Here is a 26280-nt window from a genome sequence, read left to right on the forward strand (position 1 = left end):
CTGTTTGCCTCCCGACGCACCCAAGTGAGAATAAACCCTACAATTGGTGGAGAATGCAGGCAGCGTTCCCAGAAGATGTGTGACTACTACAAGACGTGCTGCATGTCCTGGGTGAAGTCTACCGCATGCCAGCAAATGACACCATTCAAGATGGAGGACCTGCTTAAACATCTGGTGCAAGCACAGCACATGCAATTATTACAACAGAACAGCAAGCAGCAGATGGCGCAACAGGAGACGAGCTGCTTATGCAGCAGCTTCAGCAGCAGCTCCAACAGGACCAGCACCGTTAACAGCAGTTAACCGTTAATTTGCTCGTAGAGGCAATTCGTGGCATGGCGACAGCTCCAACAAGGTCAGTGGGCGACTTTTCCATCCGGAAGGCGGTAAGGGGAGCCCTGCAGAAAATTACCCCAGGGGATAATATAGGGGCGGTTTTGATGGTGTTTGAAAGGGTCGTGGAGAGGGAGAAACTTTCGCCAGAGGTGCTGGCGCCATACTTGATGGGGGAGCCCCAAATGGCTTATTATGACTTGTCCTTGGAGGACGCCAAAAAGTATGGCAAGCTGAAAATGGAAATTCTGACTGTCAGGGTGCAGTGGATCCACCGCTGGGCTTATTACCGTGACAAACCCCCTCAATCCCAAATCTTTGACCTTTTGCACCTGGTCCAAAAATGGCTGCAGCTGGAGTCCTCTACACCTGCGCAGATGGTAGAACGAGTGGTGATGAACCGGTTTGTGCATTCCCTGCCGAGGCCAATACAGACTTGGGTTGCCCAGGGTGATCCCCGGAATGCTGATTAACTGATCGGACTGGTCAAGAGATATCAGAAGGTTGAGGATTCCTTGGGAAGGCAGCCCACTCCATACTGGGAATCCCAACAGGGGGCGGAGGCCCAAAAGGGGGTGCGGCATCCAAGGTCCAACGGGCGGGGGAGGTAATAACAAAGGTCCCTATGGGTGATGTGATATATGCTGGAAATGCCACGGCCCAGGCCATATAGCCGCCCGTTGTCCGCTGTTGTTGTACCGGGTTACGAAAGTAAGGGAGGAGCTTGTGGAACAGTTATTGGTGCTGGGGCCCTATAGACTGTGTTGGACATGGCCCATTCACATGTCTTGGGTGGCCATCTGGGAGTGGAAAAAATGCAGGAGTGGGTCATGTGGAGGTTCTATTAGCCTGGATGTCACCTGGAAATCTTAAAGTATTAGAGGTCCTGTCCTACGTGCCAGTTAACCACCCCCACCTCTCACTTTCAAAGTCCCTTTGTGCCATTACCCATCATTGAACTGCCATTCGGGAGAATTGCTATGGACTTGGTCCTCTGGTTAAATCTGCTCGTGGGCATCAATATATATTGGTCATCTTGGACTATGCCACCCGCTATCCTGAAGCGATTCCCTTGAGAAACTTGTCCGCGAAGAGTATAGCTCGCAAATTGGTCCAAGTTTTTCCCAGACAGGGTTACTAAAGGAGATCCTGACTGAGCAGGGAACACCCTTTATGAGTAAGGTGATGAGGGAATTGTGTAAGGCGCTGCAAATCTCCCAACTGAGAACATCAGTATGCCATCCTCAGTTAGATGGCCTCGTGGAAAGGTTCAACGAAACTCTGAAGAGTATGCTGAGGATGGCCTTAGTAAAGGACTGTAGAGATTGGGACTGTCTCCTGCTATGTCTGTTGTCCTCTATCCGGGAGGTGCACAGGCCTCTACTAGGGTCTCGCCATTTGAACTCCTGTATGGCCGACATCCATGGGGTCTCCTAGATATAGCAAAGGAAACCTGGGAAGCCCATGTCATGCTTCACAGGAGCGTCATCGAGCACCTCGCACTGATACAGGAGAGGATTGCAAAGTGTGCTGCCCATCGTAAAAGGACATCTCCTCCAGGCACAAGAGGCTCAGGCCAGGGTGTATAACCAGTCAGCCAGAATGCGGCAGTTAAATCCTGGAGACAGAGTCCTCGAGCTAATTCCCGGAGAGTAAATTCTTGGCCAAATTGCAAGGGCCGTATGAGTTGATTGAGAAGCTTGGTGAAGTGAACTCTAGGATTTATCCAGCAGGAGGACGTAAACCATACCAGATCTATCACGTCAATCTCATCAAGCCATGGCAAGACAGACAGCCCGTTGAAACTCCGTGCTTGCTGGGCCAGCCTGAAGGAGGTTGGAGGAGTCGCAGTAGCTGAGACGCTGTCGAAGGCCCAGAAACCGCAGTGTCAGGAATTACTCCAGAAGAACAGAGACCTGTTCTCGGAATTGCCTAGGTGCACAAAGGTCATAGAACACAAGGTTCTGACGGAGCCACATGTGTGGGTGAACTTGAAGCCCTATCGAATTCCTGAGGTCCGACGAGAATTGGTCTCCAAGGAAGTGGATCGTATGTTGAAACCTTCGGGGTCATTGAGAAATCCAAGAGCGGATGGTCGAGCCCTATTGTCCTGGTCCCAAAACCCCATGACGAATGGAGATTCTGTTCTGTAACTACTATAGGAAGTTGAATGACGTCTCCAAATTCGAAGCATATCCGATGCCACCTTCCAGAGAGCCATGGACCGAATCCTTGCACCCCATAAGGAATACGCCGCGGCATACCTGGATGATATTGTAATCTGCAGCCCAAACTGGGGAAGTCATCTGGAAAAGGTCCAGGCAGTGTTTGATGCTCTAAGGAAGGCGGGGTTTTCCATAAATCCAAAAAAAAATGTGCCATGGGGAAAGAAGCAGCCAAATACCTGGGATATGTAGTGGGTAGAGGCGAGATCAAATCCCAAATCAGTAAAGTGGAGGCACTCTAAACCTGGCCGAGACTGCTGACGAATAAGCAAGTTAAAGCCTTTTTAGGAATTGTGGGATACTACAGGAGGTTCATCCCAAACTTCGCCATGATGGCCGCACCCCTGACTGACCACCTTAAGGGGACTGTGAAGAATATTCAAGATAATCCCATGTCAATCACTGTGCACTGTTTGGCGGCGATGGTAGAGAACTCCAATGCACAGTGTAATTTGACAATTTTTGCAGCAAGCAGAAGGGAGGGGGCTGAGAAGCATGGAGTGAGATCCCTCACACCAGCTGTGAGTGGCACAGGACACCCTCTCTCCCAGGGGATGTGCTGGGAATAACATACATCCCAGTGAGTAAAGCAAACACTGTGCTTGCTGTCCTTGCCGCCAGGCCCAAGGGGGAACCTGCCCATGCTTTCCTCTCCACGCCGGTAGGGAAACCCTGACTGTGTGTCTCCTTTGCAGAAAGCCGGGGAACTCCAAAGCCATGTGTCCCCAGCGCCAGAAGGGCCCGTCCCAGTCCCAGAAACCGTCCACTTTTTCGTGTGTAAGTGGGGGTAGGTCCCTTGACAACCTTCAGACTGTCACCATAGGCCATGCCAGGTCTATGGGACTGCGAGACACCGGCTCTGAGATGACCTTTGTGCGGCCCGAACTGGTGTCACCCCAGGATTTGATAGCCGGAAAAACTTGCTGTCTCAAGGATTGGAGGCGTCGAGCCGGTGCTGCCCATCGCCAAGGTGTATGTGGACTGGGGTGCCGGGAGGGGAGTGCTGGAGGTGGGGGTAACTCTGAATATTCCCGTGAGTTTTTTACTTGGGAGAGTCTTGGGGCGGCTAGTGTCCCACTATGTGGCCAATGAACTCCCAAGGCCTAACTCTCCAGACAACGTCATGTCCATCCCTATTGTGGCTAATGTTGTTAATATGCCTACTGATGGGGATGTGGGGGTGGGTGATTTACTGTGTCCCTCTCCCCTCGGGAAGGTGGGGGGGACAGGAGATTAATCAAGTCGATTGTGACAAGGCCCCGGAGCGTGGCCCGCCGGTAGGCTGGAACAGTCTCTCCTGTGAGGTTGTCACAGAGGGGACAGATGGGGCAAACAGCTGAAGAGGAGAAGCATCCAGTGGAGGGCGGGGTAGTCCCAGGAGAGGTAGGGCTTCCAGCTAAGGCCACATGGCAGGGTTCCCCCAATACCGGGATGTCAGAGGGCCAGAGTAGTCCGTTAAAACCGGAGGCGTGGTCAGAAGCGGAGGAGAAGTGGGCACTACCCGCCATGGCCGCTATCACTCCCCTTCCGACCAAGTGGCTGCCGGGTCAGACGGAGGTCAGGAGACTGGTCTCGGGGAACTGACTGAAGACGTGGCAGTTTCGTCTATTCTGGCCACGTCGTCAGTGGTTTCAGGCGGTGTTATAGACTGACGACAGCCTGAAAGCGCTTAAGGAGCAGGCAGCACAGCCTCCGTTGGACTCAGACCTGGAGCGGGTCGTCTGGGACTCCAGTGCACAGTGTAATTTGACACTTTTTTGCAGCAAGCAAAAGAGAGGGTGCTGAGAAGCAGGGAGTGACATCCCTCACTGCAGCTGTGAGTGGCACAGGACTCCTCCCCCAGGCCATGTTCTCTTTTGTGTAAGATACTATAATTCAGCACCGAGTTATGGGAATACGATACATCCCAGTGATAAACCAACCAGGTTTTTGGGAACCTGAGGGAATAGGAGATGTCACCCAGGCTTTTCGCACAGTCCAGCACATACGGAAAGGGAGATACCTCGCACAGCCTTGCTGGGGCCCCTAGGAACCACATGATTGGTATCCACGCTTGGCAGGGGCCCGGCTGGGTCTGATGATACCAGAACCGGCCCTCCAGGACCGTCAATTAAGGAGGTATAGCCTATTTTAGTTTTTGGGTTTTTTAGCAAAGAGAGAACGGGTGGAGATTTGGGAGCAGCCTAGAGGCAGCAGTGGGAGTGACCCAGAGAGTTTGAGACCCAGCAGCGCTGGCTCCATTGTTTTTGTTTTTTTGTTTTTTGTTTTTTTTGCTTCGGAGGTCGTGACGTCACGTCTTGGAGGGGGGGAAAGTCCGCCAACAACAAAGAGAGGGCCCGCAAGCCTCCCATGTGGCAGCCCTTCCCCCTAAAGCCAGGTCTTCCATCTGATCGGTATCTGACTCGTAATTACTGCTTTATATCTTTTGTATCTGTACCATTGTGTACCATTGTGCTTGCAGCTATGACCATTCTGTATGTATAACCCTTATGTTCATAGTGTTTTTCTAGCGTGCCCTTAAGGCAATTAAAAATATAATTTAACCTTGGGCTGTTATTTTATCTCAAACCTCACGTCCATTATTCAACCCACGAACACGCTACCGGGCGTGTTTCTAGCCTGATAGAAGTCAGTTATATCTAATAGAAACTGGTGGCAGCTCTCCCAGGCCGACCATGCTCTGCTTCACTGGAGCTAGTGAAGAAGCCTCTCAGCCTGTCAGGAGTGTGAGCGAGTGTGGTGCCATGTCAGTGACTGAGTCGGCCACCTCTTCTCACTCCCTGGTGCCTTCCTGGACCTGTGTAGACAGGGGTTGTCTGTGCACAACTGTGCCAATCTGACCTTGCGCGTCCTCGAGGGGGTGCGGAACGTCACGTTGGTTCAAAGGGCAGATCCGTATCACGTGCTTCCATCTGACGTAATTGTGACATCAGGCAAGTGGCGGGGTGTGGATCCTTTACAAGTGGGTGGTGGTGGTGGCGGGTTTCTGCGGGATCCCTCTGGTGACATTTCATCACATTGATAGCAACAGTAGGATTTTGCGGGGTCCCTCTGGTGCCATTTCTTCACATTGGTGGCAACAGTGGGATTCTGCGGGGTCTCTGGTGCAATTTCTTCACATTGGTGGCAGCGGTGGGATTCTGCGGGGTCCCCTGGTGCCATTTCATCACATTGGTGGCAGCGATGGGATTCTGTGGGGTCCCTCTGGTGCCATTTCTTCACAGGGATGAAATCCGCAATGGCCAAATGGTCTGCCGAGGTCGGAGACGACCTTTCAAGAAATGAAAGGGGCTCTGTGTAAGCAACCGATTCTGGTTGCCCCCGACTTCAAGAGGGAATTTATACTCCAAACAGACACCTCAGGTGTCAATTTAGGAGCAGTCCTTTCACAGGAGATACACGGGGAGGAGCACCCCTATTCTCTACCTGAATAGGAAGCTCTTGTGAGAAAAATTATTCTGTCATAGAAAAGGAATGCTTGGCCATAAAGTGGGCGGTTGACACCTTACGGTACTATCTGTTGGGACGAAAGTTTAAATTTGTGTCGACCATGCCCCACAGAGGTGGATGAGGGAGAAAAAAGGGAAAAATGCTAGTCACCCGCTGTTTTTTTAGCCCTACAGGATTCCCGCTTTAAAGTGGAACATGGAGCCGGGAAGCTACATGGGAATGCTGATGCCCTCTCAAGAATCCCCTGTCTAGTAGTAGAAGGTGCCAATCCCCACGGCTTTAGGCAGAGGGGGGAGGTATGTAAGATAGCTTACGGACACAGTTAATGGGAGGTATGTATCACAGAGATGGTTGTCATCTGTGATGTAATCTTGGAATGTTGCTCTAGTGCATCTAAGCACTAAGAGGATTGTTTGGTGCTCTCGGCCAGGTTTTACTGGTAGCCGGAGAGATGGGCGGGTCTGGCTACCCACATACCTCATCGCTGGGTGTGGTTAAGATATAAAATGGAGGCCGTTGTTTGACACATGGTCTGTGTTTGGAGGGAGATGGCCTCCTGTGTGTTGTCTCCAGACTGAGCCAAGGTACTTGGTGCTATCCAGCCTGTGTGCCCACAGGTCTGGCTACCTAGAGACTTTGCCTAAAGGACTCTTTCCTTTGTTTTGCCTGCCCTAAAGGCGGTTTGTTTTCCTTTTTGCTTATGAACTGTTTATGAAGTAATAAACAGACATGGACACTTAAATGAAAAACGCTTCCTGTTTGCCTCCCAACGCACCCAAGTGAGTATAAACCCTACAATGGGAAAACTTGTAAAAATCGGCAGTGTATCAAATATTTTCCCCACTGTATCTAATGTGTACAGAAGGCTTAGACTTTCCCAGAAGTCTAAAACTCGCAGCTGATGTTTTAGTTGAAACCGTTCAGGGGTAAATGTAACATTTTGATAGCATTTTGTCAAAGTTGCGGTGACTGAACAACCGCAATTCTGGTTATCTATTTAGATTAATTTTATACACTCCTCAACATTGACATTGTATGAAAAAAATGTGATGAAAAATTTTTTACCAAAATGGTCAATACATCTTGGCTTATTGTATACTGAGTATAACCGCCACACAGAGATATACGCAATTACACACTTTGGCATGCATTCACTGAGGTTATTAATGGTTGAGGAATGCTGAATGCACGGTGAATGTGACGCGCGGTGTAACCCCGCCCACAACCCAGTAGCCACTGTGGAACGCAGAAGAGGACCTCTGGCTGCATCCGGAATCATGACGTGACATCAGCGGATGTCAGAGCGGGCTGCAGCCGGGGGTCACGTGATGCCTGTGAGCGGCCAGTGATAGCGCCACTCACAGGCAGAAACATCAGAGGGAGGTAATTAGAAAGAAGCTTCTATTCAGCATAAAAACACATTAAGCTATTTTGAATAGTAGTGGACAACCCCTTTAAGTATTACAAGGAAATCAGAAATATTAAACTCGCACAAATAAGCGACATCATGGGCCCACAACATGGGCCAATATTCATCACAGAAAATGCATAACCACAGGACTCCTCACAATTATATTGAATTTTACCTCTGTCTTTGCTATACATCATATTAATAAATACCTGTAAGGCTGTGTGACCACGATGCGTTTTTTAAGCGTTTCCGCAGCGGCAAAAACACTGCAGAAACGCTTAAAAAACGCATGGTAGAAGGCCTGCCATGTTCCCCAATGATAATCCGCATGTGCTGTGGACATGCTGCGGAAATTTCCGCTGCGGATTATCATTGTGGAGAAAAACGCAGCATTACCAATTATTTTGCAGAAGTGCTGCGTTTTCGCCGCCATTGACTTGCATTGGAACACATGGATTCTGCATCACTGTATATGTAGATGCGCATTCCATGCGTTCCAATGTGCGGATGGTACCTGGGTGTGGAGGACAGAAGACTCTCCTCCAGGCCCGGGTACCATAGAACCTGTAAAAAAAAAAAAGAATAAAATAAAAAATGTTACATTTACCTTCTGATGGCCTCCGCTGTGCTTGTCCTCCCATGTCGGCAGATCGCGATGGACTGAAGGACCTGCACTGACGGGTCATGCGATGCTGACGTGAGCAGGTCCTTCAGTGTACCGTGATCTGCTGTCTGCCAGGACGGAGCGAAGCAAGACTGCGGGGGCCATCAGAAAGTGAGTATAGATTTATTTTTTTATTTTTAACCATTCTTTGGGGTCACACTATATAAATCCATGCTGTTCGCATGGATTTATATAGTGTGACCAAGTTGTCAAGCACTTCCCAAGTGATGCTAAAATCGCCTGGAAAGTGCTTGACAACCCGCATGCGGAAATGCAAGTGAAGAACGCTTCACATCCGCATGTCCCTGGCAGGAAAAACGCATGTACAATCCTCATGTACAATCCGCATGTGTTTTTTCTGCCAGGGAGATGCAGAAACGCTCAGGAAAAATCCGGAGCATTTCTGCATCGTGGGCACCTAGCTTAAGAGTATTTATTCAGTGAAGATATGAATACATAGAAAGGAAGCCTTTTTGAATTGCAGAAGGACAGCATGCACTCCAATATGGCATGAATCTGAGTTTAAGTGGGCTTAAGAATTTTGGAGAAATACGGTTAAGGCTTAGTGCCCACGATGCAGAAATGAAGCAGAAATTTTCCTGAGCTTTCTGCATCTCCTTGGCAAAAAATGCATGCAGTTTTTACATGCGTTTTTGAATGCTTATTTGCCATGGGTTTTTCCAGTGCATTGTATAGGCAAATCTGCATGCATAAACGTACAAGAATTGGTCATGTCAGAATTTTTTCTGCGAGCAAAATCCGTGCAGAAAAAATCCTGGCCATGTGCACAGAACTTGCAGAATGTCATAGGATAAGGTATGCAATGTGTTTCTGGAGCGTTTCCGCTCTGCAAATCCACACCAAAAACGCATCGTGGGTAGACAGCCTAATTGTATACATCACATATTCAGATTCAATGCATTTTATTCATACAACAGTCTTTATCATAGACTTGTCGCTATCAAAGGGGTGTTCTTGTGTTACAAAATTGCTTTATTTAGACAGCATGAAAATAATCAAGTTTGCAGTTACTTAGTTTTCCTACCTCCTGTCATTTTCCTAATATGAGAGCTTTTATTTAACCTAGTGCACAGCTTGTTTCAAAGGAGATCAACCCACCAGAGCCCAGTATGCACAGTAGTTACAATGCTGGCTGAGTAAATGCTCAAGATTCCAGTCAACTCTCTCCAACCCATTGATTTCTATACAGCTGCTCACCTCCCTCCCCCTCCCTGTCAGCTCCTGAGTGGCTGTCATTGGTCTTACAAAATAACCAGCCCCCAGTATCGGCTTTTTCCAGAGTAGTTTTAATCACTGCTTGTCTTTTTCAAAAGCACTGTCATTTCTATATATGTGAATCGAATAATAACTATGTAGATTTCAGAACAAGCACCAACAGACTATCAATGTGCCACACTAGCATAAGCTCAGCCAAAGGAAACAGACTAAAACCGCCATGCAATGTGAAGTGCCCCCCCCCCAAGGAATCAGGAGCCTGCAGAACTGTGTGCTGCTCAAGATACAACTTGAAAATTGCATTTTAAATAATTTAAAGAGTTAAGTTTTGTTGAGGGCTTTTATTTATTGGTGGTTTTGTATTTTTTTTTTTAATTTGCAGGGATCACCTGTCTGAGCTTCACGGAAACATGTTTGTTGAGGAATGTACAAAATGTGGCAAGTGAGTGTCTACATGATTATTTTGCTGTAAGAATCTTGTGTCAAACTGTGAGCAGTTCCTCCCTCCAGCTGTAGGGATGTGATGCTTCTCTGTATCATATGTTATATCTGTGTGACAAGCAAATGCACCGATTCTTTTTAAAGAGGGTGTCATGTATTTGATTTTAATTGCAATAAATGTCAGTCTGTGGATAGGATTGTGTTTTTTATTTTTATATTTAACTTTGTAGACTTATTTAAAAAAAAAAATCAATGGGGGCTGCTAAATTGTAAGTAAATATCAAGACTGACCCTCACTTCCAAACAGAAATCAAGTGTGTACAGGTGCTTACGAAGAGTAGTCATCTGCATATATAACAAAGTAGCACTCTGTAGCACTACAGCATGAAAACATGAAATATTAAATTTGAATTGCGTTTCTGCTCTAGAAAATAGGAAAAATTGAGATGCTAAATTGTAGACATGCATTTTCTTCCATTGTTTTCTATACAGACATGACAGGGTTTACTGTATGGCAGTTGAAATGAATGGGAGTTGGTTGGCAAAGGGTTTTCATATCATTGGACTTCAGGAAGAGGTGTAATACAGCCATCTCTCAGAGATTAAAGATTGATTGGGGATATCGTATGCATATATAATGTAGCCATCCTTCCTTATTTAGGCATCCAGCAATGCACTAGAGAGGTCACTAACTCGCCATGAAAATAATCTCCTCTCTCCCAGTCTATGAAACTGACAATTGAGCTCCAGAAAGCAGGAAATGTCAACCTATTGCCGTTTCTCTATTGGCCATTGTGAAAATCTGTAGCTCGCACCAACTCCATTATTGTATACAGGAAGCTGTCGGAGGTTTAGTATAGTAGTATTTCTCAATCCAGGTGAAGTTTCCCCTGAATTTTTTCCATTCTATTTTCCTATTAATGGTTGATATTAGGATTCTAGCAAAGGTTTTGGCTAATCGGCTGCTTAATATAGTAATGAATGTAATGGCTTTTGACCAAATAAGCCTTGTTCCAACAAATCCACATATTTTACCATGGACTAATTTTAATTCTCTACAAGTATGAGCTGACAATTATTGCCCCAGTGGTCCCTACATTGGATCCTACCTAAGTCTTCACACCGTTCTACACCCGGGTGGCGAGCACTTTTATTGGTATATGGTCTCCCATGCTGGTATGTGCTGCCCCCATCTTGTCCCCACCATCCCATCCCAATATGCGTGGCACCCCTCATCCCACAATCCCGGTATCCGTGGCACCCCTCACCCCCCCCCCCCCCAGTCCCGGTATGCGTGGTCCCCTCATCCCTTTCACGCTGTACACACATACAAAAAATTAAACACTTATACTCACCTTTCTTCTCTGTGCTCCAGCACTGCTGCGTCCTGTTCTGCCGGGGGAAGAGTGCGGCGCCGGAGCACCGCGCTGTCCAGTGCCATTTTGATGAAGACACACTGCAAATGTGTCTTCAGTAAAATGGCGCTTGATAGCGCTATGCACCTGCGCCGATCTGATGCCTCACTCCTGCCCCAGTCTCTGGCGGAGAGGCGCCGCGGCAACGCTTCTCCCAGTCAGGTAAGTATGGGGCGGGAGATCGCAGTATGCATTCAGTGTCTACGCATACTGCGATCTCCGGCGCCATACACACTCCTCTTACATGTAACAGCTGAATGCTTGCTTCTGTCTGGAGCCAGATTGTGCTTCGCGCATTCTATCGAGGCTTCAGACAGAGAGACGCATCCCCGGTTGTAATATATGTGTGTGTGTGTGTGTGTTTGAAATCAGAAGTTTACATAAACTATATAAAAAGAGACACATGCATGTTTTTCTCAATGTCTGACATGAAATCAGAATAAACCTTTCCTGTTTTAGGCCAATTAGGATTAACCGCTTCGCGACGGCCCACTGTAGATAAACGTCGGCGCTGCCTGGGCTCTGTGCAGCGCCGACGTTTAAAAACGGTGGGTGGTCCTGCAAGCGCTGCGGGTGCGGTCCAGAGCGATAGCTCTGACAGGGATAATCATCGGGACCTGATTGGATCAGGTCCCAGTGATGTTAACCCTTTGCTATTTTCTATATGCCGCGATCTATAGTGATCGCGGCATATAGAAGATAGCAAGAGGAGAGGGGGTCGTCTACTTACCTCTCCGACGACCCCTGATACCTTCCAGGACCTGGCGTTGTTATGGCAGCTGGAGGTCACATGACTGCCTCCAGATCTGCCATATATGGTGTCCTGCTAGGCTCAGCCTGCAGCTGAAGCCTGCCAGGACACACTGACTGTGAAACAGTCAGCAAAGATCTCATGTAATGTAATGCATGTCTATTACATTACATGAGATCAGTGATCAGAAAAATAAAAATTAATGTCCCATACAGGGACTAAGTAAAAATGTCAAAAAAATGTTTTGAAACTGTTAAAAAATACAAAATAAATTAAAATAAATAAATAAAATATTAAACCGATAAATCCGTATATTTATGCAAAAACAAAAAAAGTACACATATTTGGTATCGCCGCGTCCGAAACAACCCGAGCTATAAAACTGTCACACTAATTAACTCCTTCTGTGCACACCGTAATAAAAATAAATAAAAAACGGAGCAAAAAACTATGCTTTTTCCTCATATCGCCAAACAAAAAGTTGAAAAAAATGCGATCAAAAAGCGAAATGGAAATAAAAATGGTACCGCTGAAAACGTCATCTTGTTCCGCAAAAAAAAAAGCCGCCATACAGCTCCATCAGCCGAAAAATATAAAAGTTATAGCGCTCAGAATAGTGATGCAAAAAATGTTTTTTCTATAAAAATGTTTTATTGTGTAAAAGCACCAAAACATAAAATATACAGTAGTAGTATCGCTGTAAACGTACTGACCCGAAGAATAATGCTGCCTTATCACTTTTACTACACGCAGAACGGCATAAAAAAAAACCCTCAAAAAACCATTCCTGAATTGTTGGTTTTTGTTAATTTTACCTCCCAAAAAACGAAATAGAAAGCGATCAAAAAATGTCACATACCCAAAAATGGCACCAATAAAAATGTCAACTCGTCCCGCAAAAAACAAGCAGTCACATGACTGTCGGCCGAAATATGGAAAAATTATAGCTCTCAAAATATGGCAGTGCAAAAACTAGATTTTGCAAAAAAAAAAGCGTCTTTTAGTGTGTGACAGCTGTCAATCATAAAAACCCGATATAAATCTGGTATCTCTGTAATCGCACCGACCTGAAGAATAATGTAATCTCATCACTTATACCGCACGAGGAACGGCGTAAAAATTAAATAAAACCAATTCTTCACCTGCTACTGACTTGTTTATTATGTCTCCCAATGTGCTCACCACACATCTAGATAAGTTCCCTACGGGGTCTAGTTTACAAAATGGTGTCACTTGTGGGGGGTTTCCACTGTTTAGGCACATCAGGGGCTCTCCAAACGCAACATGGCTTCTGCTAATTATTCAAACAAATTTTACGTTCAAAAAGTCTAATGGCGCTCCTTCCCTTCCGAACCCTGCAGTGCGCCCAAACAGTGGTTTTCCCTCACATATGGGGTATCAGCGCGCTCAAGAGAAATTGCACAAAAAATTTTGGGGTTCATTTTTTTCCTGTTACCCCTGCGAAAATAAAAATAATTGGGTCTAAAGTAACATTTTTGTGAAAAAAGTTAAATGTTCATTTTTTTCTTCCACATTCCAAAAATTCCTGTTAAGCTCCTGAAGGGTTAATAAAGTTCTTGAATGTGGTTTTGAGCACCTTGAGGGGTGCAGTTTTTAGAATGGTGTCACTTTTGGGTATTTTCTGTCATAAAGACCCCTCAAAATGACTTCAAATATGTGGTCCCTAAAAAAATGATTTTGTAAATTTTGTTGGAAAAATGAGAAATCGCTGGTCAACTTTTAACCCTCATAGCTCCCTAACAAAAAAAAAATTTTGGTTCCAAAATTGTGCTGATGTAAAGTAGACATGTGGGAAATGTTATTTATTAACTATTTTGTGTGACCTATCTCTCTGATTTAAGGGCATGAAAATTCAAAGTTTGAAAATTGCAAAATTTTCGTCAAATTTCTGATTTTTTCACAAATAAATGCAAGTGATATCGAAGAAATTTTACCACTATCATGAAGTACAATATGTCACGAAAAAACAATCTCCGAATCTGGCTGCGTGCCCACGATGCGTTTTTAATGCCTTTCCGCTGCGGAATTTCCGCAGCGGAAACGCATCAAAAACGCTTGGTAATCCCCACCACATGGTCCCCAATGGCATTCCGCAATGTCAATGCACATGCTGCGGATTTTTCCGCAGCGTTTCTGCAGCGCTCATAAATCCGCAGCATGTTCATTAATTTTGCGGAAGCGCAGCGGAATTGCTGCCATTCACTTGCATTGAGACGCATATAATCCGTATCTGTACATTTGTGCACGCGGACAATATGCGTTTCAATGTGCGTATGGTACCCAGTTCTGGAGGAGAGGAGACTCTCATCCAGACCTGGGTACCATTGTACCTGTGAAAAAAAGAATAAAATAACAAAGTTTATACTCACCTGTCCGGCGTCTTCTCTCTGAATGCCGGCAGCGCTGAAGGACCTTCTGTGACGTCACAGTCATGTGACCGCAGGCCATTCACCGCTGTGTCTCGCGATATGCCGGCAGCCAGGAACCAGCCAGGAAGCAGCGCTGCAGCACACGCCGGGGCATCGGGGGTGAGTATAGCTTTATTTTAAGCATTGTTTTACGGTCACACTATATAAATCCATGCTGGTTGCATGGATTTATATAGTGTGACCTAGTTGACAAGCACTTTCCAAGTGATGCTAATCGCCTGGAAAGCGCTTGTCAATCTGCATGTGGAAACGCATGTGAATCCGCATGTATTCCGCATGTATTCTGCAGGAAAAACGCATGCACAATCTGCATGCGTTTTTTCTGCCAGGGAGATGCAGAAATGCTGCAGAAATTTTCTGCTTCATTTCTGCATCGTGGGCACATAGCCTCATGGGAATCCGTTGAAGCGTTCCAGAGTAATTACTTCATAAAGTGACAGTGGTCAGAATTGAAAAAATTGGTCTGGTCACGAAGGCAAAAACAGGCTCTGGCGCGAAGTGGTTAACATAATTTTTAATACTTTTCCAATTGCCAGAATGAGAGAGTGAGAGAGAATGTTTTAAGGCATTTTTATTACTTACTGCAATGTCAAAAGTTTACATACGCTAAGATTACTATGCCTTTAAACAATTCTGGACTGCCCATATGGTTTTGTCATGTGTTTGGAAGCTTCTGATAGGTTCTTTGGCAACATCTGAGTTAATTAGAGAGACACCCATGGATGTATTTTAATGCATACCTAAAACGCACTGCTTCTTTGTGTATCATTAAGGAAAAGTCTAAAGAAATCAGGAAGAGAATTGTGGACTTGCACAAGTCTGGCTCATCCGTGGGTACAATTTCAAGATACCCGAAGGTGCCTCGTTCATCTGTACAAACAATTATACGCAAGTACAAAAAAGATGGCAATGTCCAGCCATCATACCACTCAGGAAGGAGACAGGTTCTGTGTCCCAGAGATGAACGTGTTTTGGGTCCGACATGTGCATATCAACCCAAGGACAAAAGCAAAAGACCTTGTGAAGATGATGGCGGAAGCTGGTAAGATTGTGTCAATATCCACAGTGAAACGAGTACTGTTTCAACATGGGCTGAAAGGCCACTCTGCCAGGAAGAAGCCATTACTCCAACAGCAACATTAAAAAAGCCAAATTAATGTTTACAAATGCACACAGGAACACAGACCTTAATTTTTGGAGACATGTCCTATGGTCTGATGAAATTAAAATGTAACTTTTTGGGCATAATGACAATTGTTGCATTTAGATGAAAAAAGGAGAGGCTTGAAAGCCTAAAAACACCATTCCAACTGAGAAACACGGGGGTGGCAGCATCATGTTGTGAGGTTGTTTTGCTGCAGCAGGGACTGGTGCACTTCACAAAAGAGATGGCATCATGAGAAAAGAAGATTATGTGGCAATACTGAAGCAACAGCCAGGAAGTTAAAGCTTGGGCGGAAATGGGTCTTCCAAATGGACAATGACTCGAAGCATACTGCCAAAATGGTAACAAAGTGGCTTAAGGATAACAAAGTCAATGTTTTGGAGTGGCCATCACAAAGCCTGATCTCAATCCTATTTAAAATTGATGGGCAAATCTGAAAAAGCAGGTGCGAGCAAGGGACCTACAAACCTGGATCAGTTACACCAGTTTTGTCAGGAGGAATGGGCCCAAATTCCAACCAACTATTTTGAGAAGCTTGTGGAAGGATATTCCAAATGTTTGACCCAAGTCATTCAATTTAAAGGCAATGGTACCAAATACTAATGAAATCTGTTAACTTTTGACTTTGCAGCAAGTAATAAAAATGCCTTAAAACATTCTCTCTCTCTCACTATTCTGGCACTTGGTAAATCTGAAAAATTATGGTAATCCTAATTGACCTAAAATGGGAAAGGTTTATTCGGATTTCATGTCAGATATTGAGAAAAACGTGCATGTGTGTCTTTTTATATATTGTATATAAACTTCTGGTTTCAAGTGTGTGTGTGTGTGTGTGTGTGTGTGTACATACCGTATTTTTCAGACCATAAGACACACTTTTTTTGGGAGGAAAATGGGGGGTGTGTTTTATGGTCCGAACGTACCGGGAGTTGCGGTGGTGGTGGAGCTACACCGCAGGTACCCAGCGGCAGTAGCAGAAAAGTGAGATGCTGTAGGGCCGGTGTCTGGCTGTCAGCGGTGAGGCAGAGTGGTGTGCGCTGCTTTTCCAATGGACGCAGCCATCTTCCTGCATCCGTGATCTACAGGAAAATGGTCATCAAGCTACCGGCCCAGCAGCATCTCCATTCTTATGCCACCGCCGCTCTGCGTCACCGCCTACATCCAGACACTGGCCCTGCAGCATCTCACCTCTTCCACCACCACAGTCGCAGGGTACCTGAGGGAGGGATCAGATGGCCCTGCTTCCTACGATCCTGCTCCACCACTACCGCAGCTCCCAGCTGCTGGAGCACCCTGTGTTCGCAGCATTCCTCCACTTCTGCCGACTTCCTAAGGTACCCTGCCTCCTATGACCCTCACTCCACCATCCCCCAGGTAAGATACTTATTCAGACTATAAGACTTACCCCCATCTTATAAGAAATATTTTTTCCTATTTTCTACCCCAAAATTTGGCGTGCGTCTTTATGGTCCGTTGTGTATTATAGTCCGAAAAATACAGTATATATAATATACATTCATTTTTATTATTTTGTGATAAGTTTTTTTGTAACTTTTTTTTTTTTTTTTTACATTATTACTTAGTTCCTTTATGGGACTTTCACTTTTTATAGTCTGGTCGCATTTATAAAGCATTGCTATCCTTAATAACTGTCAGTGCTCTGACACACAAGCTTGTTAGACAATGCTCTGAGCATGATCGAACAAGCTTGCTAGCCTGGGGACCAGGGGTTTGTCATGACAATCTCTGGTCTCCATGGCAATGATTGGGCTCTCATAATGACGTTGCGGGGGTGCTGATCAGCGGGGAGATGGAGCCTCCTCCCTCTACCTGCTTTCTAAATGCTGCAGACGATATCTATCTCAGCGTTTAGAGAGTTAAACTGCCGGCATCACTCCTTGCAGTGAGAGCCGGGTGTCAGCTATGATGTTAACTGAACACCCAGCATCAATTATATATCAATAATACTAGTATACATTGCAAAATAATGCTGCCATTCCATTACCATATATTATCACCACACAGAGCCTAATAAATACACAGTAGCGACCAAAGGTTTTGCTTTTTTTTTTCAACTTGGGCTTGCTTCTGTCTGGTTGTTGTGATGTCATTTCCCTGGTGATGAATTGAAAGTGCATGACGTTGTCATCATGCAAGACCTTATAGGTTGTCCACTACTCCTGCATTCATTGGGAAAGCGTGCGGTGGATGCTTGTCTGTGACTCGTGGGAAAACCCCGCCAACAGCCCATCAATCATTGATGCTGGAGAGGACGCTGCAGCCGGGGATCACGTGATGCAGGTGAGCAATCAGCGATAGTGCCGCTCACAAGGAATAAAGAACAAGCAAGGTAATTACAAAAAGACTTCTCTCCACAGTTTAAATACATTAAGGTTATTTTTATATAGTAGTGGCAACCTCTTTAATTTTAGCCAAAATGCTTTTGAATGTGTATTGTCATTTACCATATTTTTCAGACTATAAGATGCACCGGACCATAAGACACACCTAGGTTTTAGAGGAGGAAAATAAAAAATAAAAAATTTAAGCCAAAAATGTGTTCATGATGCACTTTTAAGGGGGAGGGGGTCTTCTGCTGACACTGGTATAGGGGTAATGTTCCCTAATTCTGACAATATCCCTCAACCTGGTATATATTCCCCCCCTTCCTTTTATACCTGGTCCCCATCCCTGTCCTGGTATGCATGGCACCCCTAATCCCTGTCCTGGTATGCATGGCACCCCTAATCCCTGTCCTGGTATGCATGGCACCCCTAATCCCTATCCTGGTATGCATGGCACCCCTAATCCCTATCCTGGTATGCATGGCACCCCTAATCCCTATCCTGGTATGCATGGCACCCCCTAATCCCTATCCTGGTATGCATGGCACCCCCTAATCCCCGTCCTGGTATGTATGCCCCCTTATCATTATCCTGGTATGCATGGTCCCCCTAATCCCCATCAGGCTGCACATAAAAAAAAAAAATAAACATTCCTACTCACCTTTCTTCTCTCCTCCAGCGCTGCATCCTGTCTGCCCGCACTGATCTCTCCATGTGAGAGCCGCGCATGACGTCACTGCCATGCGCGGCTCACAAGGAGAGATCAGCTGCCGGAAGTCCCTGCTCCCCACGCCGGGACTGTGTACGCGGGGAGCAGTGACTTCATTCTCCTTAATAGCCGGCACACAGTGTAGCTGCGCTGCGGCTCCTGCTGCTGCTGGGCTATCTCGTGTGCCCGCTTATTAAAGGGCATGAATATTCACCCCCTCCCCACTGCTACCGCCCCCCCCCCACACCCCACATACATATACCCCCCCCCCCCCAAACATTCGGACTATAAGACGCACCCCCCATTTTCCTCCATAATTTGAGGAAAAAAGTGCGTCTTATAGTCCGAAAAATACGGTAATTGAAGAAAACGGTCTGCCAAAAGTTTTGCACATACTATTTATTGATCACAACATAGAGAGTAATTCATTGTTTATAATGCCATAAATTAGTATTTTGCCGCATAGCCTCTTGCTTTAATTACTGCACCACATCGACGGGGCCTGGAAGCCACCAGCGTATTCAAGACATCTTGAGGTATCTTGCTCCATTCCATCTGCAACAATTAATCTTTATTGCTATGGGTACAGGCCCCAATTTGTCACCCTAACTCATCCCAAAGGTGCTCTATAGGGTTTAAATCAGGTGATTGGCTTGTCCATTGCAACAGGCGAACATTTTTCTTTGCTAACCAATTTTTGACTAAATTTGATGTGTTCTTAGGATCATTGTCTTGCTAGAATTTCCATCCCCTGCCTAATTTGGTTTTAGAATGTGGCAGCATTATCTTCTCCAGTATATCCTTATATATGGTAGCATTCATATTTCCCATCAATTCTATGCAGAGGGCCAATGGCAGATGCAGAAAAACAGCCCCAAACCATGACATTGCCACCACCATGTTTCATTGTAGGTGTTTGATACCTTACATCATTACGTTTTCCAATTGGGCGGTATATATAGTGCTTGCTATCACTGCAAAACAGATTAACTTGGATTCTTCCGACCACAACACCTTAGACCAATCTGCCTCTTTCCATTGGCTGTGTTCTTTGACAAACTCAAGTCGGACCTTTCGGTTCTTTGCAGAGATGAAAGGCTTCTTGACTGGAACTCGTGCATTCAACCCTACTGCTCTAGCCGTAGCTCCACAGTTTGGCAACCTCTTTGAACCCATATTCTTCTTTCATTTTGTGCGAAATCTGTACAGCCCTTTTATGAACATCAGATACTGACTTTTTTATAATAATGTGATCAACTCTTGAGAGAGTTTACCGTGGTGGTCCACTTCTGGGTTTGTCAGCTGTTACATAACCTTCTTTTTCTTTAATATATGTGACACTGGACTCTGAAAACTGTTAAATTTAGTGATGAGCGAGCACTAAAATGCTCGGGTACTCGTTGCTTGGGTCGAGCAAATTGGAATGCTCGAGTGCTTGGTCCGAGTAACGAGCCCAATGTAAGACTATGGGAAACTCTAGCATTTTTCCAGCGGCTCCCCCTGGCGGTCTGCAGAGGGCCTAAAAATTGCCCAAATCAATGGGAACAGTGCTCAAATGACATGGGAATAACATGGGGAAGACCCCTGGAAGCATTTCTGACTCCCAGGTCACTGCTGTCAACAACGTTGTGCGAGGCATTATGCCACTTATGGACTCACAATAAAACATGCAAAAACTAAACCAAAATGGATTTTCCTGGGAAAGAAGTTAAGGAACATCCTTTCCAGGGTAATGACTTGTATATAAGGCAAAATAAATAAACAAAAATGCTCCTCCACACCTTGGGCTATGTTTGATCTTTTGCATTGCCTTCAACCGTGACAAATGCATTCACCAGTAAATGTAATTTTAACATTTTACAATCTTATCTGGCCATGTGGTGTGTGACACATCAGACACATCCTTTTCATTTATGATGGAGGGACTATGAAAGTCGCAAAGCCTATTTTTATAGGGCCTTAAGGTGGCCCTTACTATTCTTAAAGGGCCAACAGTCAGCTATGCTTTGTTCCCATTATTAACGAGTGGGTCACCTACAGTACAGACCAAAAGTTTGGACACACCTCATTTAAAGATTTTTCTGTATTTTCATAACTATGAAAATTGTACATTCACACTGAAGGCATCAAAACTATGAGTTAACACACATGGAATTTTATTTACTTAACAAAAAAGTGTGGAACAACTGAAAATATGTCTTATATTCTAGGTTCTTCAAAGTAGCCACCTTTTGCTTTGATGGCTGCTTTGCACACTCCTGGCATTCTCTTGATGAGCTTCAAGAGGTAGTCACCGGGAATGGTCTTCCAACAATCTTGAAGGAGTTCCCAGAGATGCTTAGCACTTGTTGGCCCTTTTGCCTTCACTCTGCGGTCCAGCTCACCCCGAACCATCTCGATTGGGTTCAGGACTGGTGACTGTGGAGGCCAGGTCATCTGGCGTAGCATCCCATCACTCTCCTTCTTGGTCAAATAGCTCTTACACAGCCTGAAGGTGTGTTTGGGGGTCATTGTCCTGTTGAAAAATAAATGATGGTCCAACTAAACGCAAACCGGATGGAATAGCATGCCGCTGCAAGATGTGGTAGCCATGCTGTTTCAGTATGCCTTCAATTTTGAATAAATCCCCAACAGTGTCACCAGCAAAGCACCCCCACACCATCACACCTCCTCCATGCTTCACGGTGGGAACCAGGCATGTAGAGTCCATCCGTTCACCTTTTCTGCGTCGCACAAAGACACGGTGGTTGGAACCAAAGATCTCAAATTTGGACTCATCAGACCAAAGCACAGATTTCCACTGGTCTAATGTCCATTCCTTGTGTTCTTTAGCCCAAGCAAGTCTCATCTGCTTGTTGCCTGTCCTTAGCAGTGGTTTCCTAGCAGCCATTTTACCATGAAGGCCTGCTGCACAAAGTCTCCTCTTAACAGTTGTTGTAGAGATGTGTCTGCTGCTAGAACTCTGTGAGGCATTGACCTGGTCTCTAATCTGAGCTGCTGTCAACCTGCGATTTCTGAGACTGGTGACTCGGATAAACTTATCCTCAGAAGCAGAGGTGACTCTTGGTCTTCCTTTCCTGGGGCGGTCCTCATGTGAGCCAGTTTCGAATCCATTCTTACTAATTCTCACGGATACTCCAGGTGCATATCTTTGCAAGAGAATTCGTACAAAATATTAACATGGTGGTATAGAACGCCAGAACTTTTATGCCATTATGGATTGTCTGACTCTAACCTTTGCTGGAGATGAAAAGCAGAGGGGGCGGGGGGACATGTCCTATATATTTTGGTACTGCCCTAATATTAGACCTTTTTGGGTTAAAATAGAGGAGACGTTGAAAGACCTAGGTTTGATAAGTGGTCCCTTGTCTCCGAAAGAAGTCTTGCTATCCTGCCCATCTCAAAATTTTAAACCTAAAAAACATGATCTGCTCCCTCTACTGTTCGGGGTGGTGAAATACCTGATCCCTCTGCACTGGTTGCAGGTTAGACCACCCACTCACGTTGAGTGGTTGAATAAGGTTGACATGATTAGGCGGTTGGAGGAGATCACTAGTTGGGAGACTTCCCGGCATTCCCATTTTCTTGAGGTTTGGTTTCCCTGGAAACCTACCTGCCCGGTTTAGCGGTTTTGTGTGTTAAAAATAACTACTACTTATTCTGTCATATCTTGAGCACCTCCTTCTCCTTCCCATTACTGTTTATCTCCTACCTCATTCAGGTTGTTTATTAATCTTGCCAACGCACCGCAACACACATTACTTTGTTTTGGTATGTGATGTCTCTCATACATTATGCTCCCTTGTATTCTTTTCTGATACTTTATTCAGATATTATTCATTTCCCTAGCTTAGGTCTCTTGTTGTCTAGGTATACTAGCTTTAGTTTTGTATTTGTCTGGTTATATATTGTTTCAAGTGCCTTGATTTGTTCCATTGAGATACTATTGTCTTTTTGTTAATATTGTTACGAAAACTCAATTTCCTAGTTTATAATTCCACATGCTGCACTGATGTTATTTCTTTCTGTTCTATTTACGTAAAGAATGTTTAAAAAAAAATTTATCTTTGAATTTTAAAGGGCTAAATAGCCCATTTAAGAGGTATTCTGCCTGGCGGGAAGTCAAAAGCTCCAAATATGACATTGTGGCATTTCAAGAAACCAAATTCTCCCAGAGTAACCACCTAATTTCTCCCATAAGGACTAACCACATATGTTTAGATCCTCTTCAGAGAAGAAAAAAGCTGGTGTGATCACAGCTATAAGTAACTCTGTTTATTTTCAATTAGTAAAGGAAATCCCCGACAATAATGGACGATAACACATACTTATTTGTATAATTGACACAATAACTTATACTTTAGTAAATGTATATGCACCTAACAGAGGTCAAACATCCTTTTTAAATAAACTACTGAAAAAAATACAGAAATATCAGAAAGGAAACGTAATTATTTTAAGTGATTTTAATATAATCCACGATCAAAATATGGATACTTCAGCTTCACCCAGATACAAAATGTTCACTTTAAAAAAATTAGTTAACTAAAGAGCAGTTATACGATGTATTTAGATGTTTAAACTCAACTTCAAGGGAATATTCCTATTATTCTGACAATTACAAGACATTTTCAAGAATAGACATGGTTCTGACATACACACTGTTCAAAAATTCAAGGAGACTCAAATAGGTAATATTTCTTGGTCAGACCATGCTCCAATAAACATTTGTTTAAAATCTACATCATCAAATAACTATGTGAACACATGGAAAGGTAATTCCCTTTTGCTTCACTCCTCACCCTATAGAGAAAAAATTGATAATGCAATTAAATTATACTTTCAAGAGAATACTACACAAGAGGTTTACCCTACCACCATTTGGAATGCCCATAAGGCAGTACTTAGAGGGATCCTTATCCAACTCCATGCGCAACGCAAAAGAAAAACTAAAGAAAATATATGAAAAATCACCCAAAAGATTAGCAAAGAAGTAGAAAAACAACAAAATCCGTCGGAAAAAAACTCACCTTGCCATACTAAGTCTTAGAACTGAACTTAAATCCATGCTTATGGATGATTATGACAAACTTATGAATTACATCAAACGTAATCATTATAATTCACATAATAAAATGACGATGCTCATGGCTAATAAAGTTAAGAAAAACGTATAAACATAGTAACATAGTTTTTAAGGCTGAAGGAAGACTAAGTCCATCTAGTTCAACCCATAGCCTAACATGTTGATCCAGAGGAAGGCAAAAAAAAACCATGTGGCAAACACTAAGCTCCACATTGGGGAAAAAAATTCCTTCCCGACTCCATACGGCAATCAGACTAGTTCCCTGGATCAATGCCCTATCAAGGAATCTAGTATATATAACCTGTAATATACTTTTCAAGAAAGGCATCCATGCCCTTCTTAAACTTTAATAGTGAATCACTCATTACAACATCATGCAGCAGAGAGTTCCATAGTCTCACTGCTCTTACAATAAAGAATCCCCGTCTGTGATTATGATTAACCCTTCTTTCCTCCAGACGTAGAAGATGCCCCCTTGTCCCCGTCTCAGGCCTCAGAGTAAAAAGATCAGTAGAAAGGTCTTTGTACTGTCCCCTCATATACTTGTACATAGTAATAAGATCACCCCTAAGCCTTCTTTTTTCCACAGTAAATAACCCCAAGTGTAATAACCTGTCTTGGTATTGCAGACCCCCCAGTCCTCTAATAACCTTGATTCGTTTCCATTAAGAATGATGGAATCAACTACGTACACCCACAAGATATAGCGGAACAATTTTCTACATTTTATTCTTCCCTATGCAATTTGAAAGAAGATAAAGAAACTACCAAATATTAAAGGAATAAATTAATTCCTTTCAAAAGTTAAACTCCCACATTTAAACTCAGAACAAATTAAATTATTCAATTCCCCTTTCTCTACTAATGAAACTGATATTGCCATCAAGAAATTGCGGCAAAATAAATCCCCTGGACCTGATGGAATACCCAACAAACATTATAAATTATTTAGACATCATCTCTCTAACCCCCTAACTTGTATGTTTAATCAAGCCACCAACGATGGCCTATTCCCAAAGGAATCCCTAATAGCCACCATTGTTGTTATACCCAAACTAAATAGTAATTCTGAGGAGATGTCGAACTACGGGCCGATATCTCTTCTGAACACAGACATAAAAATATACGCTAAACTAATATCTGAAAGATTCATTAAAATCATGCCTATACTAATTCATTCTGATCAAGTAGGGTTCATTAAGGGAAGACAAGCCTCAGATGCCACAAGGTGAATATTAAATTTACTTGCATTTGTGGAAAAACAAAAAACTCCTTCCATACTACTATCTTTAGATGCCGAAAAGGCATTTGATCGCATCAACTGGGATTTCATGATCGCCACTTTAAACAAATTTGGATTTCAAGGACAAATTCTTAAATCTATTACTGCTCTTTATTCATGCCCTTCAGCAAAGATCCAAGTTAACTATTTACTCTCTTAAACCTTTACTATTACTAATGGTACACGTCAAGTATGTCCATTATCTCCACTCTTATTTGATCTCATAATGGAACCCTTTGCTGAAATTATCAGAATCAACGACCTCATGAAGGGAATACCATTTAATTTTAAACGACATAAAATTAGCTTATTTGCGGATGACACGTTAATTTCCATTACTGACACGATCAACTCATTGATATTTTGGGTAATAGCTCTTAAAGAATTTTCTGCCATCTCCTATTATAAAATAAATGCCAAAAATCTAAAATTGTAAGTTTTGCCTTAGATTCTCAATTAAAAAAAATAATGGAAACAGAGTTTTCATATTCATGGGAAAAATCCCATATTCCCTATTTAGGAATCAAAATCACTAACCTTTTATTAAAAATCCTAGATGAGAACTTAAACATATTGCAAAAGCAAATCCAAATAAGCATTGACAACGTTGATAAATCTAACACTTCGTGGCTGGGTAGGATTATTCTCTACAAAATGATTATACTACCTAAATTACACTATATTTTCAGAACAATTTCCGACTCAAGTCCCAGAAATATGGATTAAATCCCTTCATAAACAATTATGAAATTATACATGGCAAAAAAAGGCTCAGAAAATTGAAAAAATGTTACTAACCAAAAATAAAAGAAAAGGGGGAATAGCCCTACCAAATATCCGGGCTTACTCTGAAGCTAATATTATTTAAAGCAGAAAATGATTTATAGATGAGGGGAAAACAAGCTGGACAGAAATGGAAAAAGTACACAACGGAAATTATCCTCTAGATATACTTATCATTTCACATTTACTATATCATTCCCTTCCATTACCAGATAACGTACTATTAAAATCCACTATTATATTATGGAGGAAATTAGACAGCATTACAAAAAATTACAAAAGTAGCTACCCATTGGATAAACTTCCCTTATCTCTATTTCATACTGCCCTTCCTAATTTTCCTATCGATAAATGGGAAAAATTTGGAATCTTAAACTGCCCTGCTCTATTTACCGGCCCAAAAAATGAATAGATTATTAAACTTTCTCTCCCTAAAAACATTTCATAATCTTCCAGAAGAGGAATTCTACAATTTTCTTGAGCTTAGGAAATACATTAGAAAGAAACTCTCCATACCTATACTTCTCCCGAGAG

General features: G+C 43.7%; 1 protein-coding gene across 13 annotated transcripts in view; it reads left to right on the plus strand.

Moving 5' to 3' along the window:
* Positions 1 to 26280, plus strand: part of SIRT6 (sirtuin 6) — a 271908-nt gene that overhangs the window by 125980 nt on the left and 119648 nt on the right. For all 13 annotated transcript variants that reach the window (XM_073685335.1, XM_073685354.1, XM_073685270.1 and 10 more), the window contains one exon: positions 9702 to 9761. In XM_073685335.1, coding sequence (XP_073541436.1) covers positions 9702 to 9761 — 60 coding nt within the window. The remainder of the gene's footprint in view (positions 1 to 9701; positions 9762 to 26280) is intronic.

The sequence above is a fragment of the Phyllobates terribilis genome, unplaced genomic scaffold (genome assembly GCF_046119375.1).
Source record: "Phyllobates terribilis strain yellow unplaced genomic scaffold, ASM4611937v1 Scaffold_1__5_contigs__length_1240528914, whole genome shotgun sequence".
Lineage (NCBI taxonomy): Eukaryota > Metazoa > Chordata > Amphibia > Anura > Dendrobatidae > Phyllobates > Phyllobates terribilis.